At 65.2% G+C, this 17,345-nt stretch overlaps 2 protein-coding genes across 4 annotated transcripts; one reads left to right on the top strand and one right to left on the bottom strand.

Moving 5' to 3' along the window:
* Positions 1–28: 28 nt before the first annotated feature.
* On the top strand, positions 29–5,700 carry TAS1R3 (taste 1 receptor member 3). The gene is given in 9 exon segments (XM_047724385.1): positions 29–1,788; positions 1,903–2,203; positions 2,295–3,077; positions 3,206–3,409; positions 3,550–3,670; positions 3,841–3,899; positions 3,901–4,385; positions 4,387–4,754; positions 4,757–5,700. Coding segments are annotated over 9 exon segments (2,577 nt in total). The 5' UTR covers positions 29–1,603; the 3' UTR covers positions 4,828–5,700.
* DVL1 (dishevelled segment polarity protein 1) lies at positions 5,694–17,045 on the bottom strand. Of its 3 annotated transcripts, XM_047724391.1 has the most exons (16): positions 16,752–17,045; positions 12,138–12,207; positions 11,888–12,009; positions 11,533–11,636; positions 11,147–11,285; positions 10,464–10,557; positions 10,310–10,379; positions 10,079–10,218; positions 9,923–9,999; positions 9,780–9,847; positions 9,476–9,628; positions 8,771–8,902; positions 8,523–8,690; positions 8,239–8,445; positions 7,537–7,576; positions 6,891–7,018 (listed from the first exon to the last, which is right to left on the bottom strand). In XM_047724391.1, the coding sequence occupies exons 1-15, from the start codon at positions 16,919–16,921 to the stop codon at positions 7,566–7,568; spliced, it is 1,725 nt and encodes a 574-aa protein (XP_047580347.1). In that variant the 5' UTR covers positions 16,922–17,045; the 3' UTR covers positions 6,891–7,018; positions 7,537–7,565. The 3 variants fall into 3 exon arrangements, with proteins under 3 accessions (XP_047580345.1, XP_047580346.1, XP_047580347.1); XM_047724389.1 differs by lacking the exon at positions 7,537–7,576 and having other exon boundaries at positions 5,694–7,018; XM_047724390.1 differs by lacking the exon at positions 7,537–7,576 and having other exon boundaries at positions 5,694–7,018; positions 9,551–9,628; positions 16,752–17,044.
* Between the last annotated feature and the right edge of the window lie 300 nt (positions 17,046–17,345).

The raw sequence follows: 17,345 nt of genomic DNA, 5'->3' as shown, positions 1-17,345 counted from the left end.
AGGCCTATCCTGGCCACCATGGGGCAGGGGGATGCTACCTGTCTGTGTTTGTGTCCCCCGAGCCCCCACCAAGGTCCATGTCATTATCCACATTTTGGGATATGTCCACATTTGGACATTTTGGGGCTGGGTTGGAAGGGCAGGTCTGAGGCCAACTGCGCAGGCTGTAGGGAGAAGAAAGACCTTCCCGGCCTGCGGCCTGTGCAGGGGAGCTGTTCTGAGCCTCAGCAGTGGTTGGGGCAGAAGGAGGATATGTGTTGGGCAGCATGCTCTTGGACACCCCAGTGTCAGACCCAAACAGTGTCCAGTGCTGGGTCCCCTCCGCCACCTCCAGGCCTGCTGCTTGGGCCTGTCCCACACAGACCATAGCACTGTGTGGTGCCCACAAAGGCAGGTGACCATGAAGGCTGATGGGTGCACCCATGTGTGTACAGGCATGCAGGAGCCACACGCAGCATGTGTGTCATGCATGTGTGTACCGTGCATCGAGTGTGTATTCCGCACACATGTGTGCGTGCCCCGAGCATGCCATGAAGCTTGGTCCCTGCCCACGGGCAGCAAAGATCAGATCCCAGACTATCTCCTGTAAACATTCGCCAGGGTTGAGACCACCCAGAGCTCCCACTCCACTGCAGGGGTGTCGGTAGCCTACCTTGTTCCTCTGGGTGCCTCATGGGCACCCCCACACCTGAGCCTTGTGTCACATCCCTGGGGCACCCAGAGGCTAGGGAGAAACTGCAGCCGGCACATCCATCGGGCTCACCTGCACACACCTGGTGCTGACCCAGCTTCAGAGGCCCATTTGGTTACAGCCTTTCCTCCCTTGTTTGCATGCACAGCCCTGCAATCCCCGCTGTGCCCTCTGTCCCCCGAGGGAGGCACCTGCTGTGTTAAGAGCCCAGGCAGTGTGTGGGCAGATCCAGGCTCAGGGTCCCTGAAGTTTCTGTCCTCAGACTCTGAGCAGAGCGACAGCCCAGACCTTCAAGTTGCACTGTCTTCCCACAGTCCCCATCCTGGGAACCATCTACCCACCCCCACCCCAGCCCAGCCACAGGATGGAGAGCCAGCTGCTGCCCTCCTGGCTGGTCGCCCTGAGCCTGCAGGTGTAGTCATGCCTGCATGCCCCCCCGTCCCCCGCAGCCTCCCCCCACTACTAACAGTCCTGCCCAGGGCTGGAAGATGTGTTTCTGTCCCTACTACTAGGGACACCAGTACCACCTCCAGGCAGCTGGAGACCCCAGGATCCTCTGGTGAAGAAGTCCTGAGTGTCCCTCCTCTCTTCCAGGAAAGGGAAGGGTGCAGAGGGGCTTGGGCACAGCCAGGTAACAAGATCATGGTCCGCGGATGCTCAGAGCCTGCCTGCCCAGGTCACTGTCAGCCAGAGAGCCTGGTGGGTGGCATCAGGACCAAAGAGTGCAAGGAGCACAAACCCACTGGGCCTAGGAAAGCAAGGGTGTCCCCAGGGGCCCCTGGGCTTGGCAGGTGAGGACAGGTGAGGATTTTGCTAAGCAAATCCTCTGCTCTCCCCTGCCCCAAGTCATCATATCGGGGCCCCCCGTCCTATTCTCTCATTCACCGTCCCTGCTGGAAGCTGGCACCTGCCATGCTAGGCTGGACTCTCCTGGGCCTCACGGCTCTCTCGGGCCTCGGGGCAGAAGCCCCACTGTGCTTATCCCAGCAGCTCAGGATGCAAGGGGACTACGTGCTGGGCGGGCTTTTCCCGCTGGGCACAGCTGAGGATGCTGGTCTGGGCAGCAGGACACAACCCAATGCCACCGTGTGCACCAGGTAGGGAGGTGGGGGGGTGGGGAGCAAGGGTGACGAGGGTGGGGGTGGCTCAGGTCTGGGGTGCTCCTGAGTGGGGACAGGGTGTTGACCGCCCACAGCCCTGTGTGGCCCCAGGTTCTCGTCCCTCGGCCTGCTCTGGGCGCTGGCCGTGAAGATGGCCGTGGAGGAGATCAACAATGGGTCCACCCTGCTGCCAGGGCTGCGTCTGGGCTGCGACCCCTTCGACACGTGTTCAGAGCCCGTGGTGGCCATGAAGCCCAGCCTCATGTTCATGGCCAAGGCAGGCGGCTGTGACATCGCAGCCTACTGCAATTACACGCAGTACCAGCCGTGCGTGCTGGCTGTCATCGGGCCCCACTCGTCCGAGCTCGCCCTCGTCACCGGCAAGTTCTTCAGCTTCTTCCTCATGCCTCAGGTGTGCCCCCCCGGCCCCCTGGGGCCCCTGCCCCCCGCCGGCCCTGCCCGCAGGAGGCCCCACCACAGGAGCTGCCTCGCTGTCCCTGCAGGTCAGCTACGGGGCCAGCACCGACCAGCTGAGCAACCGGGAAACCTTCCCATCCTTCTTCCGCACGGTGCCCAGTGACCGCGCGCAGGCCCAGGCTATGGTGGAGCTGCTGCAGGAGCTCGGCTGGAACTGGGTGGCTGCGGTGGGCAGCGACGACGAGTATGGCCGGCAGGGCCTGAGCCTCTTCTCCAGCTTGGCCCATGCCAGGGGCATCTGCATAGCGCACGAGGGTCTGGTGCCGCTGCCGCACGCAGGCAGCCTGCGGCTGGGCTCCGTGCGGGACCTGCTGCGCCAGGTGAACCAGAGCCGCGTGCAGGCGCTGGTGCTCTTCTCCTCCGCCTGGGCGGCCCACACCCTCCTCGGCTACAGCGTCCGCCGCCGGCTCTCGCCGAAGGTGTGGGTGGCCAGCGAGGCCTGGCTGAACTCGGACCTGGTCATGACGCTGCCCGGCTTGGCCACGGTGGGCACCGTGCTCGGCTTCCTCCAGCAGGGCGTCCCGATGCCCGAGTTTCCACTCTATGTGCGCAGCCGCCTGGCCTTGGCGGCCAACCCTGCCTTCTGTGCCTCGCTGGACGCCGAACAGCCAGGCCTAGAGGAGCACGTGGTGGGGCCACGCCGCCCACAGTGTGACCATGTCACGCTGGAGGACGTATCTGCGAGGCTGCTGCACCACCAGACCTTCGCCGCCTACGCGGCTGTGTACGGCGTGGCCCAAGCCCTCCACAGCACACTGCTCTGCACTGCCTCAGGCTGCCCCCCGCGGGAGCCTGTGCGGCCCTGGCAGGTAAGGGCAGAGACCCCCCCCCCCCCCGCCACTGCCCATGCTCCCGAGGAGGAGTTTCCGTGAGGAGTTAGGGCTGGAGGCAGCTGCTGGCCCAGCCCTCCCTCCACCTGCTCCAACCCACCCACCAGCTCCTCGAGAATATGTACAACATGACCTTCCACGCACGTGGCCTGGCACTGCAGTTCGATGCCAGCGGGAACATGAACATGGATTATGACCTAAAACTGTGGGTGTGGCAGGACCCGACACCCGAGTTGCGCACTGTCGGAGTCTTTAATGGCCGCCTGAAGCTCTGGCACTCCCAGCTGTTCTGGCACACACCAGGGAACCAGGTGAGCCCCCCTCACCCAGGAACAAGCTCTAGCTCTGTCAGGGGGGATGGGTGGGGTCGGGGGGACGGGTTGGGGGGACCATCCCTAGTCTGGGGGCACGCCCAGCCAAGCACAACCTGAGCCCCAAGGCCCCGTGCCAGCTGCCTGTGTCCCAGTGCTCCCGGCAGTGCAGGGAGGGCCAGGTGCGCCGAGTGAAAGGCTTCCACTCCTGCTGTTATGACTGCATGGACTGCAAGGCCAGCAGCTACCAGCGCAGCCCAGGTGAGCAGCTCTCCCAGGCCTGCATGAGCTGAGGATGAGTGGGGACCAGGGACACGTGCGGTCTGTGTCCTGCCTCCACGACCAACTCTGAGGCCAGAGCAAGTGGGTGGGAGTGAGACCGAGGGGCCAGTGCCCCCCACCAGTGCCCCTTCTTTCCTCCCACACCACAGATGACCTCCTCTGCACCCAGTGTGAGCAGGACCAGTGGTCCCCAGACCAGAGCACGCAACTGCTTCCCCCGCAGGCCGACATTCCTAGCATGGGGGGAGCCAGATGTGCTGGTTTTGCTTATACTGCTGGGCCTGGCACTGGGCCTGGTGCTGGCAGCCCTGGGGCTCTTTATCTGGCACTGGGACAGCCCACTGGTTCAGGCCTCAGGTGGACCATGGGCCTGCTTTGGCCTGGCCTGTCTGGGCCTCGTCTGCCTCAGCATCCTCCTGTTCCCTGGCCGGCCAGGCCCTGCCAGCTGCCTGGCCCAGCAGCCACTGCTCCACGTTCCACTTACTGGCTGCCTGAGCACACTTTTCCTGCAAGCGGCCCAGATATTTGTGCGCTTGGAGTTGCCACCCAGCTGGGCAGAGCAGCTGCGTGGCCGCCTGCAGGGGCCCTGGGCCTGGCTGGTGGTGCTACTGGCTCTGCTGGCAGAAGCGGCACTGTGTGCCTGGTACCTGGTGGTTTTCCCGCCAGAGGTGGTGACGGACTGGTGGGTGCTGCCCAGAGGCGCTGGTGCACTGCCGCGTGCGCTCCTGGGTCAGCTTCGGCCTGGTGCACACCACCAATGCTGTGCTGGCCTTCCTCTGCTTCCTGGGCACCTTCCTGGTGCAGAGCCAGCCGGGTCACTACAATGGCGTGCGTGGCCTCACTTTTGCCATGCTGACCTACTTCATCACCTGGATCTCCTTTGTGCCCCTCTTTGCCAATGTGCACGTGGCCTACCAGCCCACGGTGCAGATGGGTGCCATCCTCCTCTGTGCCCTGGGCATCCTGGCCACCTTCCACCTGCCCAAGTGCTACCTGCTGCTGTGGCGGCCGGAGCTCAACACCCCTGCATTCTTCCTGGGAGATGATGCCGGAGTACAGTGCAGCAGTGGTACCGGGGGGCAGGAGACTCGAAGCAAAAACAAGTGACCCCCGGCCCAGGGACCTCACCCCGGTGAACCCAGACTTAGCTGCGATGCCCCCAAACCCAGTTTCTATGAAGCAACCCCAGACTTCCCCAGCTGCTGAGACGACCCCCAGCCCTAGATCCTGACTGCAGGCTGACTGCTGATCTTGACGCCACAGCGATCCTTGGACCTGAAGCACCCACTTGGGGGCCCAGAGCAGCTCTGCAGGTCTTAGACAAGCCCTGGCCAGGGCCTACCCATGTGACCTAGTCCCACTGGTCCAAAAAAGAGGCCCATAGAAAGATTCCTCGGGGCTCCTGTAGCTCATGCCAAGAGCTCAGGAGAGCCCCCAACCAGATCACCTGAAGTCCAAGCTGGGCATTACTTGCCTGGCCAGGCCCAGCCTGGAGCCTCCAGTCAGCACCCATCCAAGCATCACAGGAATGGGAGGTTAGTGGGTGGGCTGGAGCTGCTCTGACCCCTCTGCAGGGGCATTCAATTGACCGTGGGCCCCCAGAGTGGGACAGGAATGGTAAGTAGGGTGGGGTCCCACTTGGGGGAGGATGGGGAGCACACCCCACCTCCTCTTCTCTCTGTGGCCCGGCCTGAGCTGGTAAAATGGGATCAGATGGCCACCAGCACCGTGGACAGAGCCTGGGGTCAGCACCAAGGCCAGCACCCATAGCCAAGACCCCTGGAGCCAGGAGCTAGCACCACGGACAGAAGACCAGCCACTAGGACCCTGACAGAAGCCAGGACCAGGGACAGAGCCCTGGTGCAGACCAGGGACCCAGAGGACAGCACCTGGCCAGTCCTCAGTCAGCTCTCAGCCAGGCCCTGGGGAGGCTGGACAAGCCCCCACACTCCAGCCTTCTAAGGTACCCCGGAGAAAAGAAGAGACACAGACCACACATCAGTCCCATAAAATTAAATGCTTTTTAGTCTTTAAAATAGCATTTACACAGAAGCAGCTCTATTAACTATCTGGACGGACACTCCGACTTGATACAGTATCTACAGCGCAGATGTGTGCAGGCCAGAAACGCCAGGAAGGAAGCGGCGTGAGAGGGTGGGCAGCCACCCGAGGGCAGCAAGGAGGAGTGGGCTGGCTACCCCCTCTTCCCCACACCCCGCCCCTGCAGCAGCTGTGTGCATCTGGGCCCCTTGCCCCTCAGGGTCACATCCCCACCACCACCAGCCGAAACACGTCCCCCTCCCATCTACCCCCTCACCAACCCTCCCACTTTCAGATGGGACCTGTGTCCCTGCATTCAGTCTGAGACCCGGTGGGGGGGGGGCTGCTGGCCACCACCTCCCCCAGAGCACACAGGCCAGGCAATAAATAAATAAATTAGATCCCTACCCTGGGCATCCACAGAGGAGCCTGGGGGCTCTGATTCCACCTTCAAGAAAGGCCAACCCAGCCCAGGCAAGAGTGGTGGGGCCTGTGATTTGAGCAAAGAGGGGGCGCAGGCCCACTAGCCACTCCTCAGCTTAGTCTGCGGCTCTGTGCACCGCTCTTTAGGCAAGTGGGGGGTCCCTGAGGCACACCCCAAGGGCACAGGGTCTGCACGGACACAAGCTGCTCCAAATAGGAATGGACGGACTGCTGAACTCAGATCATGGTGGTCTGGGCTGCCCTCAGCCCCTCGCCCAGCCTGCTCCCACTCTGTCCAGGCCTGGGCCCCCTGACATGGACCCTTGCGTGCATGGAAGCACAGGCTGGCCTGACCCAGGACAGCCACCAATAAGGCAAGCTCACATGAGCCCCAGAGACAATGCCCTCCTGCAGGAGCGGGCAGGACCACCGGCTCCCCCACCTTGGGGCCGAGCTGAAGGCACTCTCTCCTCAGTCACATGATGTCAACAAAAAATTCACAGGGGTTTCCCATGGCCTTCTGGAAGGACTGGCGGCTACCTGTCAGCTCTGGAGGAACAGCAGCCAGTTCCCGGACAGGCGGCCCCCCTGGTGGCCCCCCCACCACTGAGTAAGCCTTTGTTAAGGGATACAGTGGGGGTAGCCCCGGGGCAGCAGCCGAGGCCTGACTGTGTGGGCTGCTGCCCCGGCTGAGCTGGCTAGCCGGACGCTCCCACCGGCTGCTGCCACCGACCCCACTCGGCACCGTGTGGTCCGACTCGCTGCCACTGCCCCCAGCTCCAGCCGCCCGGCGCTCCTTCTCACGGCCCAGTGCCCGCCGGCTGCTCCCGCCAGCGCTCCGGGTGGACCCACTGCTTTTGCTTCCTGGAGTCGAGGACAGGGGACAGGAATGAGATGCTCAGTGTCACGCCACATCACTGCCAGGATGACCGGCCATTGCCAGGGAAACCAGGGACAGAACCTGGTGGTCTCAAGCAGGGTGGGTGTGGGAGGGGGCAGCCATGCAGACAGGAGAGCAGGGCTGGCCCCACTCAGAGAAGCAAGAGCAGCAGCAGCAGCAGGCCGGGGGAAGGGGGGAGGCAGGGCGAGCAGAGGCAGGCAGGCAGGGACACTCTGGGGCCAGCTCAATGCCCCCCATCTCACCCCAATGCCTGATCTTGTAGCTGAGAGCCTGAGGCCCAAGTGAGGCCCCGTGTGCCCGGTGCTCCCATTGGCCATCCTGGGGCCCCCACCCCCAAGACCCACCTTCCGTCCAGCCCCAAGGCCCTGGCCAGCTACTCAGCTCAGCCCCCGTCCTGGGCTCCCAGGAAGAGCGGGGACCCTGAGGAGGCCAGCTGGCCGGGAACATGCCGAGAGGGACGCCGGGCGGGACCCTGGCTTACCGGCCCGGAGGGTCCACTCCGCTAGTCCTTCAGTCTAAGGCTTGCTCAGCACAAAGCAAGGGATAGCACGAGTTACACAGTAGGCCTGGCCTGGACACCCGTTCCCGCCTGCGGCGCATGCCGCCACCAGCCGGGCCTGTCCAGGATCTGCAGGCGCCCAGCACCAGCTTCCTCTGGGCCACCACTGCCCTCTGACCTGCTCTCCTCTCTCCCCCATCCCTATCTGCCTCTACCAGGCTGGCTGCCTGACCTCTTCAGTGACACCAACAGCCTCAGGCCACTCCTCTAACAAGCCCCCTCCTCAGGGACGCCCCTGAGCTTCCTGCTCAGCTCTCCGTACATCCTAGGGTGGGTCCCCAGTTGTCTGTGGGACTGTCCACCTCTGGCTCCAGGCCAGGTTGCAGGTACTGGGGGCAGGGGTCTGTCCTCCATCATGTCCTGGGACCTCTCTGCCGTCCTTCCCCAGCCCATCTCCTGGCCTTTTGCTTCTGCTGCACCTGGAACATCAGCACCCCCGCGACACACAGCCCCCAAGTCTGCCGAGTTCTCCCCATCCTCCTGAACCACTCACCCCTTCCAGAAGGAGCTCACCCAGGGCCTCAGCACAGAGCAGGGAGGAGCGCACGGGGCAGGGGGGCGGGCACACACAGCAGAGCCAGGCGGCAGGGACAGTGGGGAGCTGGGCACCCAGCAGGCTCTCACCTTCACTCTGCTGACTTCCTGCACTGCCGCTACCATAGCTGAAGCCAGGGTCCTGGTACGCAGGTGGGAAGCAGGGCGGGGGGCCTGGGTACTGGTAGGGGTAGCCCTGACCCAGGGGCCACGGGGCGGCCGGATGGGGCAGGGGGGCCAGCGTGTCCTGATCCGAGGCCCCGCTGGAGCCACTGTTGAGGTTCAGGGCTGCGAGATCTGGCGGGAGGGGCGGGCGGGTGAGGGCAGTGTGGGTAGGCCCTCGGGGGACCCCCGCCCCGCAGCCCCCCACTCACTGCTGCACAAGTCCCCGAAGACGTAGTAGCACTGCTCCGAGAAGGTGATCTTGTTGACCGTGTGCCGCAGGAAGCCCCGCTTCAGCATGCTGCTGGCGTACTTGCGAGCCTCGCGCCGCTCCTTGAAGCCTTCCACGTGCGTGTACAGCCAGTCCACCACGTCCGCCCCTGACCCGGAGCACGCGTCAGGGCCCAGAGCCTGGGGTCCCAGCCCACCCACCTAGAGCGAGCCCTGTGGCACCCCTCACCGATGACGGCGTTAGCGATGGTGATCTTGAGCCACATGCGATCTCGGATCTCCAGGCCCGAGTCTGGCAGCTGCATGACACGCACCACGGCCCCCATGTCACTCTTCACCGTCAGAGGCGTCTCCTCCAGTTCTGCAAGGCACAGCCCCCGCCCTCAGCCCTGAGCAGCCAATGGCAGGGAGGGCTGGGATGGGCCGCAGGGCCCACCGTGGGGACCCAGCTCTGGGTCAGGTCTGTGGTCACAGAGCCCAGGCCGTGAGGCTATCCAGCGACTGTGGGCTCCAATCCCACCACAGCACAGACCCTCACAGGGGCGGGGAGCAAGGGGGGTCAGGTCTTTGTCCCCTACCCCTGCAGATGCTTCATCAGGATCTTGGGCCCAAACCCAGGTGAGGCCACGCCCCCACTCCACCCCCGCCCCTGCAGACCAGAGCCCCACAGGGAGAGGCCTCCTCCCCCCCCCCCGACTCCGCTCGCTCAGGGCTGTTAGTTGTGTTAGCTGCAGGAAAGCCGGGTGGGGACCAGGCGCAAGCCCTGCCTCTCCTCTCTGGGGGTCCCCAGGGCCGGCCAGCTGGAAGGAGGGCGTGCGTGAGGGCAGACACACACGTGTCAGCCACATCCCTCCATGTGCAGGCCCTCCGCTGCAACAGTGCTAGGTGGGCGCCCTGGGGCCTCGGGTCCCTGCTCCCCTGAGCTGCCACTTACGCGGAGCGCCGGGCACAGAGCTGGTTAGTGAGGAGGAGCTGGTGCGCGTGACAGCACTGGAGCAGGGGCTCGTACCATAGCGTGGCAGGGCTCCGGTCAGCGCCGCCGCGTGGGACAGCCAGGCGGCGGGGTCGATGGGCCGTACCGGGTCAGCTGGGTGGCCGCCGTGTGGTAATGGATGGACGGACAGACAGACGGATGGATGGCAGCACACGATGGAGCACAGAGGCACAGAGGAAAGGACCTTCAGGCTGGGCAGGTGCCCTCACCCCCCCTCCCGTAGCAGCCCTGCAGGGTCACTCACCCCTCGGGATGGTGAAGTAGCTCCGGGGGGTTGGGTCCCAGCACTTGGCCACCGTGAGGCTGATGGGCCTGTGGGGTGCAGCGGGTCACACAGGCGAAGCCGCAGGGACCCCAAACACGCCCCTGCCCGCCCCTACACCTCACCCCGTCTGAGACACGATCTCCCGCAGCACCCGCACAGCGTCGTCATTGCTCATGTTCTCGAAATTGATGTCGTTTACCTGGGGGGTGAGGGGTTCAGAGTGGCGGCTCGGCGAGCTGGCCTCGCGGCACCCCCAGCTCCTCCCCGCAGCCCCACACCTGCAGCAGCATGTCCCCCGGCTCGATGCGCCCGTCGGCCGCCACGGCCCCGCCCTTCATGATGGAGCCGATGTAGATGCCGCCGTCACCCCGCTCGTTGCTCTGGCCCACGATGCTGATACCCAGGAAGTGGTGCCTCTCTGCAGGGGCGAGGGGTGAGCAGGCACCCCCTGAGGGGGCAGCCCAGCCAGGGGACCCAGCACCCCGCGGGGGACCCCAAGAAGGCCTCACCCATGTTGAGAGTGACGGTGATGATGTTCAGGGACATGGTGGAGTCCGTGATGCTACTGAAGGAAGAAGCCTGCAGGGCAACCCAAGTGAGGGCCGGGGGGCAGGGGCTTCATGGGGCACCCCCCGCCCCACCCCCTGCCCTGCCACCACCTACCCGGTCTGCCTGCCGCAGGCGCTGCTTCCGTCGCCTCCGCTTGTGCTTCCGGATGAGCCTCGAGGACGTGCTCTGCTCCGTGGAACTGCTCAGGCTGGGGGAGGGGAGGGCCAGGGAGGTTAGGAGCCTGGCCCAGGACTGCAAGGCAGGGGCGGGGCGGAGGACAGGGCACCCAGGCGCCGGCTCCCCGGACACCCCCAGCCGGGTCCGCCTGGGACGAGCTGGGGTAGAGTCTGCCCAGGATTAGGCTCAGCTCCGGCACGGACACGACCCGATCCACATGACACGTACCAGCTCCGCACCTCGTGCAGCACCACTCAGGCAAGATGAACACACAAACACTGTGGAACCCGTGTGCGCGTGCACACACCCATCCATGTATATATACACTCCTGGAATCACACACCCCCACGCATGTGCACACACACCCGTACACATCTGCATACCCACATGCGACAGGACTGTGCACACGCCTGCTCACACACCCATGTGCACACACATGCCCTGCAGGCACACCCATGACACACACAGGCATGCTTGTGCACACCTGGGATATGCTTGCACACACATCTGGATGCGCCCACCCATGCAAACCTGTAACACCCGCGCACACATCCCTGTGCACGCACACCCACGCACACCTATAGCACCTGTACACACACCGCATGCACACACCCACACACCGGCCTGTGTTGTCATCCTCATCGGAGTCGATGAAGCTACTGGACTCGAGTTCGCTGCTCAGAACCGCAGAGGCACTGTCGGGGGGCAGCCCCAGGTCTCGCCGCCGGTCCCCCCTTGGGTGCCCATTGGTCCGGGCAACTGTGGGGACAGCAAGTAGGAGAACTGGCCATGGAGTTCCCTATGTGGCCTCAAGTACCAACTGACCTGGGAGCCCGCCAGGTGACGGTGGGGCTGCTGCAGGGGGGAGTGTCCCTGGAGTCCTGGGCAGACAGGCCTAGGACCTTCACTCTTGGACCCCCATTGGTTTGGGGGCACTACTGGGAGGAGGCAGGGTCGTAGGGTGCACCACAGGATGCTGGGTATGTCTAGGGTGCGGCTTTATTACCTTCCTCACGGTTCCGCCGTCGGGCTCGCTCCCGCCGGTGGCTGACCAGAGACTCCGTGCCAGTCTCATTGTCCATCCCATCGCGGCTGCTGGCTACGTTGGGGCTGTGCCCACAAGAGAGGGTGGGCTGGGGCAGTCTGTACTGCCTACACTGCGACACCCTCCCGGCTCCTTCCCTCCTCTCCCACCCACACACCTGCCCAGACTGGGCCTCCCTGCCCACCCCTCCTCCACTGACCATTTTCTACTGACCACAGGTCCCTGGTTAGTTACCTCTTCCCCTGACAGGCCTGGTAGGCAGCAGGCCCCTCAGGACCACCAGGCTCAGCCCCCCCCAGCCCCGCACCGTCCTTACTGGAAAGAGGGTGGCCGGGAGTCCCCGATGCCGCCCGTTCTCTCAAGAGGTGGGGGCAGGTCTGTGTGACCATCAGTGCTCTGAGACCCAGCATCTGAGTGTACGCCCTCGGCCAGGACCAGCTGCAGAGGACAGCAACGGCTCAGGGATACCCGCCAGCCTGCAGGCCTAACCCCCACCCACACGGGTTCAGCCAAGCCCAGCCCCCTCCCTAGCCAAGTACCCTTCTGCCAACATCCCATGGACTCACCCAGGAGACCACACGGCCATTGAAGCAGGGTAGCTTGGCGTTATCATCAGAGATCTCCTCCTTCACCACTCTGTGGACACACAGTGCCGTGAGGCCACCTGCAGGAGGGCTGGCTCCCACCAGCGGGCTCTGGAGGGAAGACGCCCCCACACTCTCATCCAGGGTGCATGCCAGCCCAGGCTGTCCAGCCACATGCCCAGACGTCAGTCTGTGTGGATGCCCCTGCCTGCAGCAATCCCATCTGAGGACCCTTGTCATCCTTCTGTGGACACCTCCCAGGGCCCAGGTCAGAAGGAGGTCCAAACCCCCGACCCTCGAGTGGCAGATGGTCACCTCGTCACCCCTATAATGCAAGTGTCTGCCCTGCTCTGTGTCTCTGTGCCCCACGGAGTGTGGCTCCACGACACCGGGGCTCTGTCTGGCTTCTTCTCTGCACCTCCCCACCCCCCAGACCCAGCCCCAGCCCCGAACAGGGCCTGATTCACAACAGGCCTCAATACAGACGTGAGCATACGCAGACCACACGAGCACAGGCTGCGGTAGGAGAGCACGCAAACCTGTACGTGCACACGGAGGGCAGGCCACCACCCGCCTGGCCCGTCCACCTGGCCACGGAGACGAAGCAGACCCCCTCTTGGCGACAGCCCAACTCAAGGCCTGAAAGGACGGCCAGGCACAGGCTGCTGGGCCCACGGAGAAGTCCCAGCCCCAGAGGCCGGCAACCAGCCCCTGGCCTGGTGGTGTGGGGGTGGGGATGGGGATGGTACCCGGGCAGGACACAGAAAGCCAAAGCAACGCTAACGGGGTGGTAAGCCAGCGCCACTGGGGTCAGACACAGGTGGGACACAGGGTCAGGGGTCAGATCCAAAGGGCTAGGGAAAGAAGCAGCCAGCACGGTTCACAAGGGCCGGGAGGAGGGGCAGGCAAGGGTTATGGCCCAGATGCACCCCACACTGTGGCCTCCTTGAGGCCCAGGGATCAGGGCAGGCAAGGCCAGGCCTGCAGCAGGAGGCACCCCGACGCCCTACCCTCCTCGAGCCCAGCCCTGCCCAACACAGTGGGACCTCCACACCGGGGGCTCGGGCCCAGCAGAAAAACAAGAGCCAGGAGAACAGGCAGGAAGCAGCCTTGTGACCTGTTGAGCCCGGACACCGGGACTCTGCCAGTCCTGGACAAGAACAGGCGGCAGGAGGCCTCCACGGGGCGGGCGCACCACACTCCTCCAAGGGAGCGAGGCCCAGGTCCGCCACCCACCACTCAGGCCTCAGAAGACAGGAGAGACAGGGCCAGCCAGGACCGGGGGGGCACCCTGCCAGTATCCCCCAGCAACCCTCTGACACACCCCTCTGCGCGCGAGCCACGCAGGGAGCAGAGAGGTGGGCGAGCAGCAGGAAGAGAAGCCCCTGTATCTGGCGCCCCAAGCAATGCAGACACCACAGCTGAACAGAACAAGCTCCCCGGGGAGCCTGGGACCCAGCCCGGAACTCAGCTGAGGTCCCCCAAGAGGGGCCACCAGAAGAAGACCTAAGGGGGCCTAGCACCACCTGGGGCTCTGCCAGCTGCAGCCAACAGCCAGCCAGGCGGCCGGCCCTCCTGGGGGAGAGTTGAGAGTGAAAGCGGCAGCCGAAACTCGGGAAGGACCTGGTTCCTGTTCCATGGCCCAGGTGGCCCGACCTCCCCTGACACTGCCAAGCCCCTGCCCTTTCGGACTCACCCAGCCCTCACTGCACAGAGCCTGCCTGGCCCCCCCAGCGGCCGATGGCCCACCTGGCCAGGGCCTCCAGGTGACCAATCACCCAGGGCTGCCTGAGCCTCTGTGCCCCTCACCCCTGCATAAATGAGCCCCCAGAGCCCAGAGTCCCTGCTCCCCTGCCGGAGGAACCCAAGTTCCCCAGCCCAGTGCAACAGGACATCCCTCCTTCCACCTGAGGCCTGGAGCAGCGGGGGGGGGGGGGGGGGGGCACCAAGGCCCCCACCCAGTTAGGCCAAAACAGCCAGCAGGTGGGGGGGTGCCACAGCCTCCAGGACAAGGGCACAGGTGCCTTCCTCAGGATGCACGATGCTGCCCACCACTACCCAGCATAATCTCTGGGAGCTCCAGGCAGAGCCAAGGGCAGGGGAGGCCTCAGTGGAGCATGGGGGAAATGCCTCTGAACAGCTCTGGGGCTCCCTCCCTGGCCAGGGGGAAAAGCAGACCTCGGAAACAGTCTCTGCCGACCCTCGGGGCACCCGCCCAGGGGCACCCCCCCCCCAGCACCACGCCCCCAACCTCAAAATTCCTGGCGAGATCTCAGTTAGCCTCAAACTTGTGGCTGTCCGGCCCCGCCCGCCACCCCCGCAGACTCGCCCTGGCAAGGAATCTGCCCAGAGCAGGGCCCTTAGAGCCAAGCACAGCCACAGGGGGACCCCCAGGGCTCCCAGAGGCCACAGCCTGCCATAGGCCAACCCTTGCCTATCTTCAGAGGCACAAGGCCCCCCACGAAACTCCTGCCATGGAGCAGGAAGATGGCAGAGCAAGCTCATACGTGACAGAGGAGATCGCGAAGAAAGCCCCCCACGCCCCCACAAGTCAGGGATCCTCAGCTCCCACTGTGCCTCTGGCTGCCCCTTCCCCCCAAAGCCCCCCCGCCTCCTGACCCTAGAACTCCCCCACGCCGTGGTCCTGCAAGCGCCAGGACAAGGGGTCACGGTCCTCTACACGCTGCCATTCGTGCCAAGGACGCCTCTCTGGACCCTCCCAACACCACTGGGGGCGCTGAGCCCAGATGGACCGGCTGCAGAGGGCAGAGTGCGCACTTGCCCAGGGAGGCTGGGTCAGGCCCAGCCCCCACCCCCTGCCCTGCCACCCACAGACAGAGGGCTTCAGAGACCAGAGCTCCTGGCCTAGAGATGGAGGTACCCGGGCTGCTGCCAGGCAGATGAGCTAAGTGCCAAGTCTATCCAGGCCTGGAATCAGCAAGGCAGCCCCGGTAGCAAGGGACTCCAACCTCTGCCTCGCAGTGAAAAAGCTGGCCCCAGACTCCTCCCCGTGCCACCGCTCACCAGAGCCAAAGCTTGGCACCTCTGGGCCAGCCCACCATAGCCCCAGGGACCTTCCCCAGCTTTGCCGTGACCTGCATGGGAAGTGGGAGGAGGGCACAAGACCCCCACTCACTCGGCCAAAGATGGGAGTGGGACCCGGCGCAGAGCAGGTGGCCAGGGCCACACCTCAGACTCGCCTTTCCCTTACTAAGTGGCCAACCATGGCTGGGAACAGAGGCTCGGGGAACTCAAGGCCTGGCCTACAGTGGGATGGTAGGCTGGGGCAGGAGGCCCAGGCTCACCAGGGTGGTCCTCACAGCCCCTGATCTGAGGCTACCCCTCTCATGGTGGGGCCACTGCCCAGCCCACCCAGGGTTGCCGAGAATGCACGCTCCCTCTCTGCCCCTCCCTAGTAGCGGTGGATAACAAGAAAGTCTAATTGTCCAAACTTCCCTCAGGCCCCCCAGAGAACTGCTGAATGGCCCCCGCTTGACCTGACCTGGGGCTGCCCAGGGTCCATGCAAACCAGAGAATCCAGGAAATGGCCTCAATGTCAAAGTCCCGAGACACAGTCACACACAAGGACACGGGCTGCCTGAGGGCGGCCAGGCACACCTGCTCAGCCCACGAGGCCTCTAAGTACCCCACCCCCCCAGCACTGCTGAGCTGGGGGCTCAAGTTACCCAGGGCTGTGCTGGGTCAGGCCTCAGACAGAGCTTCAAGCGTACAGCCGGCCTCCTGCTCACCGTCCCAGAGGCCCTGCCCAGTGCAAGCGGGAAGTCCCCTCAGCCAAGACAGCCAACACTAAGGCTGGACATGGGGACACTGACCCAGAGGCTTCTGGCGTCAGCAGATGGTCCAGGCTGCTCCCGGGAACCCAAGTACTATGCAGCTTAACAAGCACAGAGGCCCAACAGAGAGCGCCCTTCAGGTGGGGGTGGGAGTTGGGGTGACAACCCATGGCCCCTAGTGATCCTCAACCTCTGCTTTACCCTCAGGACCCTGGAGGAGGGATCCAGAGGGAGGCTCTCTTGAGCCTCTGGAAACTTCCGCAGACTCCTACAGACAAATCTGTGCCCGCTAGAGATCACCTTTCTCCCCCATGCTAATTACAGTGGACCCACTGGGCAGCTAGGACTCTGCCCTCATCCCTTCCCTCCCTCCACCCCACCCCCACATTCCTCTGACCCCAGGCCCCATGAATCACACGCCCTTCAGGTCAGCCCTATAAGCACCTGCCCTCCACAGAAGGGGGACAGGGGGACCCTGAGTCTGACAAGCGCCAAACTCACCCTGGGCCACGAACCTTGACCACCAGCAAGTCAACACACTCAGCCACACAGGCCCCGGCCCAGAGCGGGTGGAGAAACGAGGACCCTCGCCTCCCCACCGCCCAGCGCTCCCAGGCTCCTGGGCAGGCAGCCAGGGCCCCAGGCGTCCCCAGCTCAGGGCACAGCCAGGCTGGACGCGCGGCACCGCCGGGGAGCTGAGGCACGGCGCCCGGTCACAGTCCCAAGACTCCCCAAGGCCCTGCCCGGGCGCGGACAGGTGCGGACACCCGTCCCCGCGCACAGGCCCCCACGGCCCACTGACCCGAAGTCCTGGTCCATGGACTTGAAGAAGAATTTGTAAGCGTGCACGGGCCGGTTGCTGAGCACATTCTTGAAGTCGGCCAGCGTGACGCGCTCGGGCGCCACGGGCAGCTTGACCAGGTACGGCGTCTCCTCCTCGTCCATGTGATAGATGATCTTGGTCTCCGCCATGGCGCGGCGGCGGCGCGGGGCTAGCGCGGCGCTCCCGGCCCGGCCCGGGGCTCGGACGCCGGCGCCTCCCCGCTGCCGGCCTGCGCCCCGCCCGCCCGCCCGCCAGCCGCTCCCGGCCCGGCCGCTCCCAGGCCCCCGGTGCCCCGCCCGGCCGCCCCGGCCCCACCCGCCCCGCCGGCCCTGGCTCCGCTCGCGCCCCGGCTGCTGCCCCGCGGCCCGCGGCCGCCCATCCGCCCCGGCCCGGGGACGCAGGCAGGGAGGGCGCGCGAGGCCCGGCCGCGTCCGCGCGCCCCGCCCGCGCCGCCGCCGCCGCCGCCGCCCCCTCGGGCCGTGCAGTTAAAGGGACCGCCGGCCCCGGGCCTGCGCGCGCCCGCCGGGGGGCGCCCGAGAGCGGGCGGGGCCTGACGTCACCCGGCCGCAGGCG

Source organism: Lutra lutra, chromosome 4, assembly GCF_902655055.1.
Source record: "Lutra lutra chromosome 4, mLutLut1.2, whole genome shotgun sequence".
In the NCBI taxonomy this organism is placed as follows: Eukaryota; Metazoa; Chordata; class Mammalia; order Carnivora; family Mustelidae; genus Lutra; species Lutra lutra.
Note: the sequence above shows the minus strand (reverse complement) of the source record. Positions and strands in the feature narration are given on the sequence as shown.

Bases quoted from the DNA above. Each gene is read 5' to 3' on its own strand.
- DVL1 (XM_047724389.1), bottom strand. From the start codon at position 16,921: ATGGCGGAGACCAAGATCATCTATCACATGGACGAGGAGGAGACGCCG. The intron at 9,848-9,922 runs GTGAGGTGTAGG...TGCACCCCACAG, and splicing joins GAGATCGTGTCTCAGACGGG to GCCCATCAGCCTCACGGTGG. The intron at 8,446-8,522 runs GTGAGTGGGGGG...CCCTCCCGCCAG, and splicing joins CTTCGGGGACTTGTGCAGCA to ATCTCGCAGCCCTGAACCTC.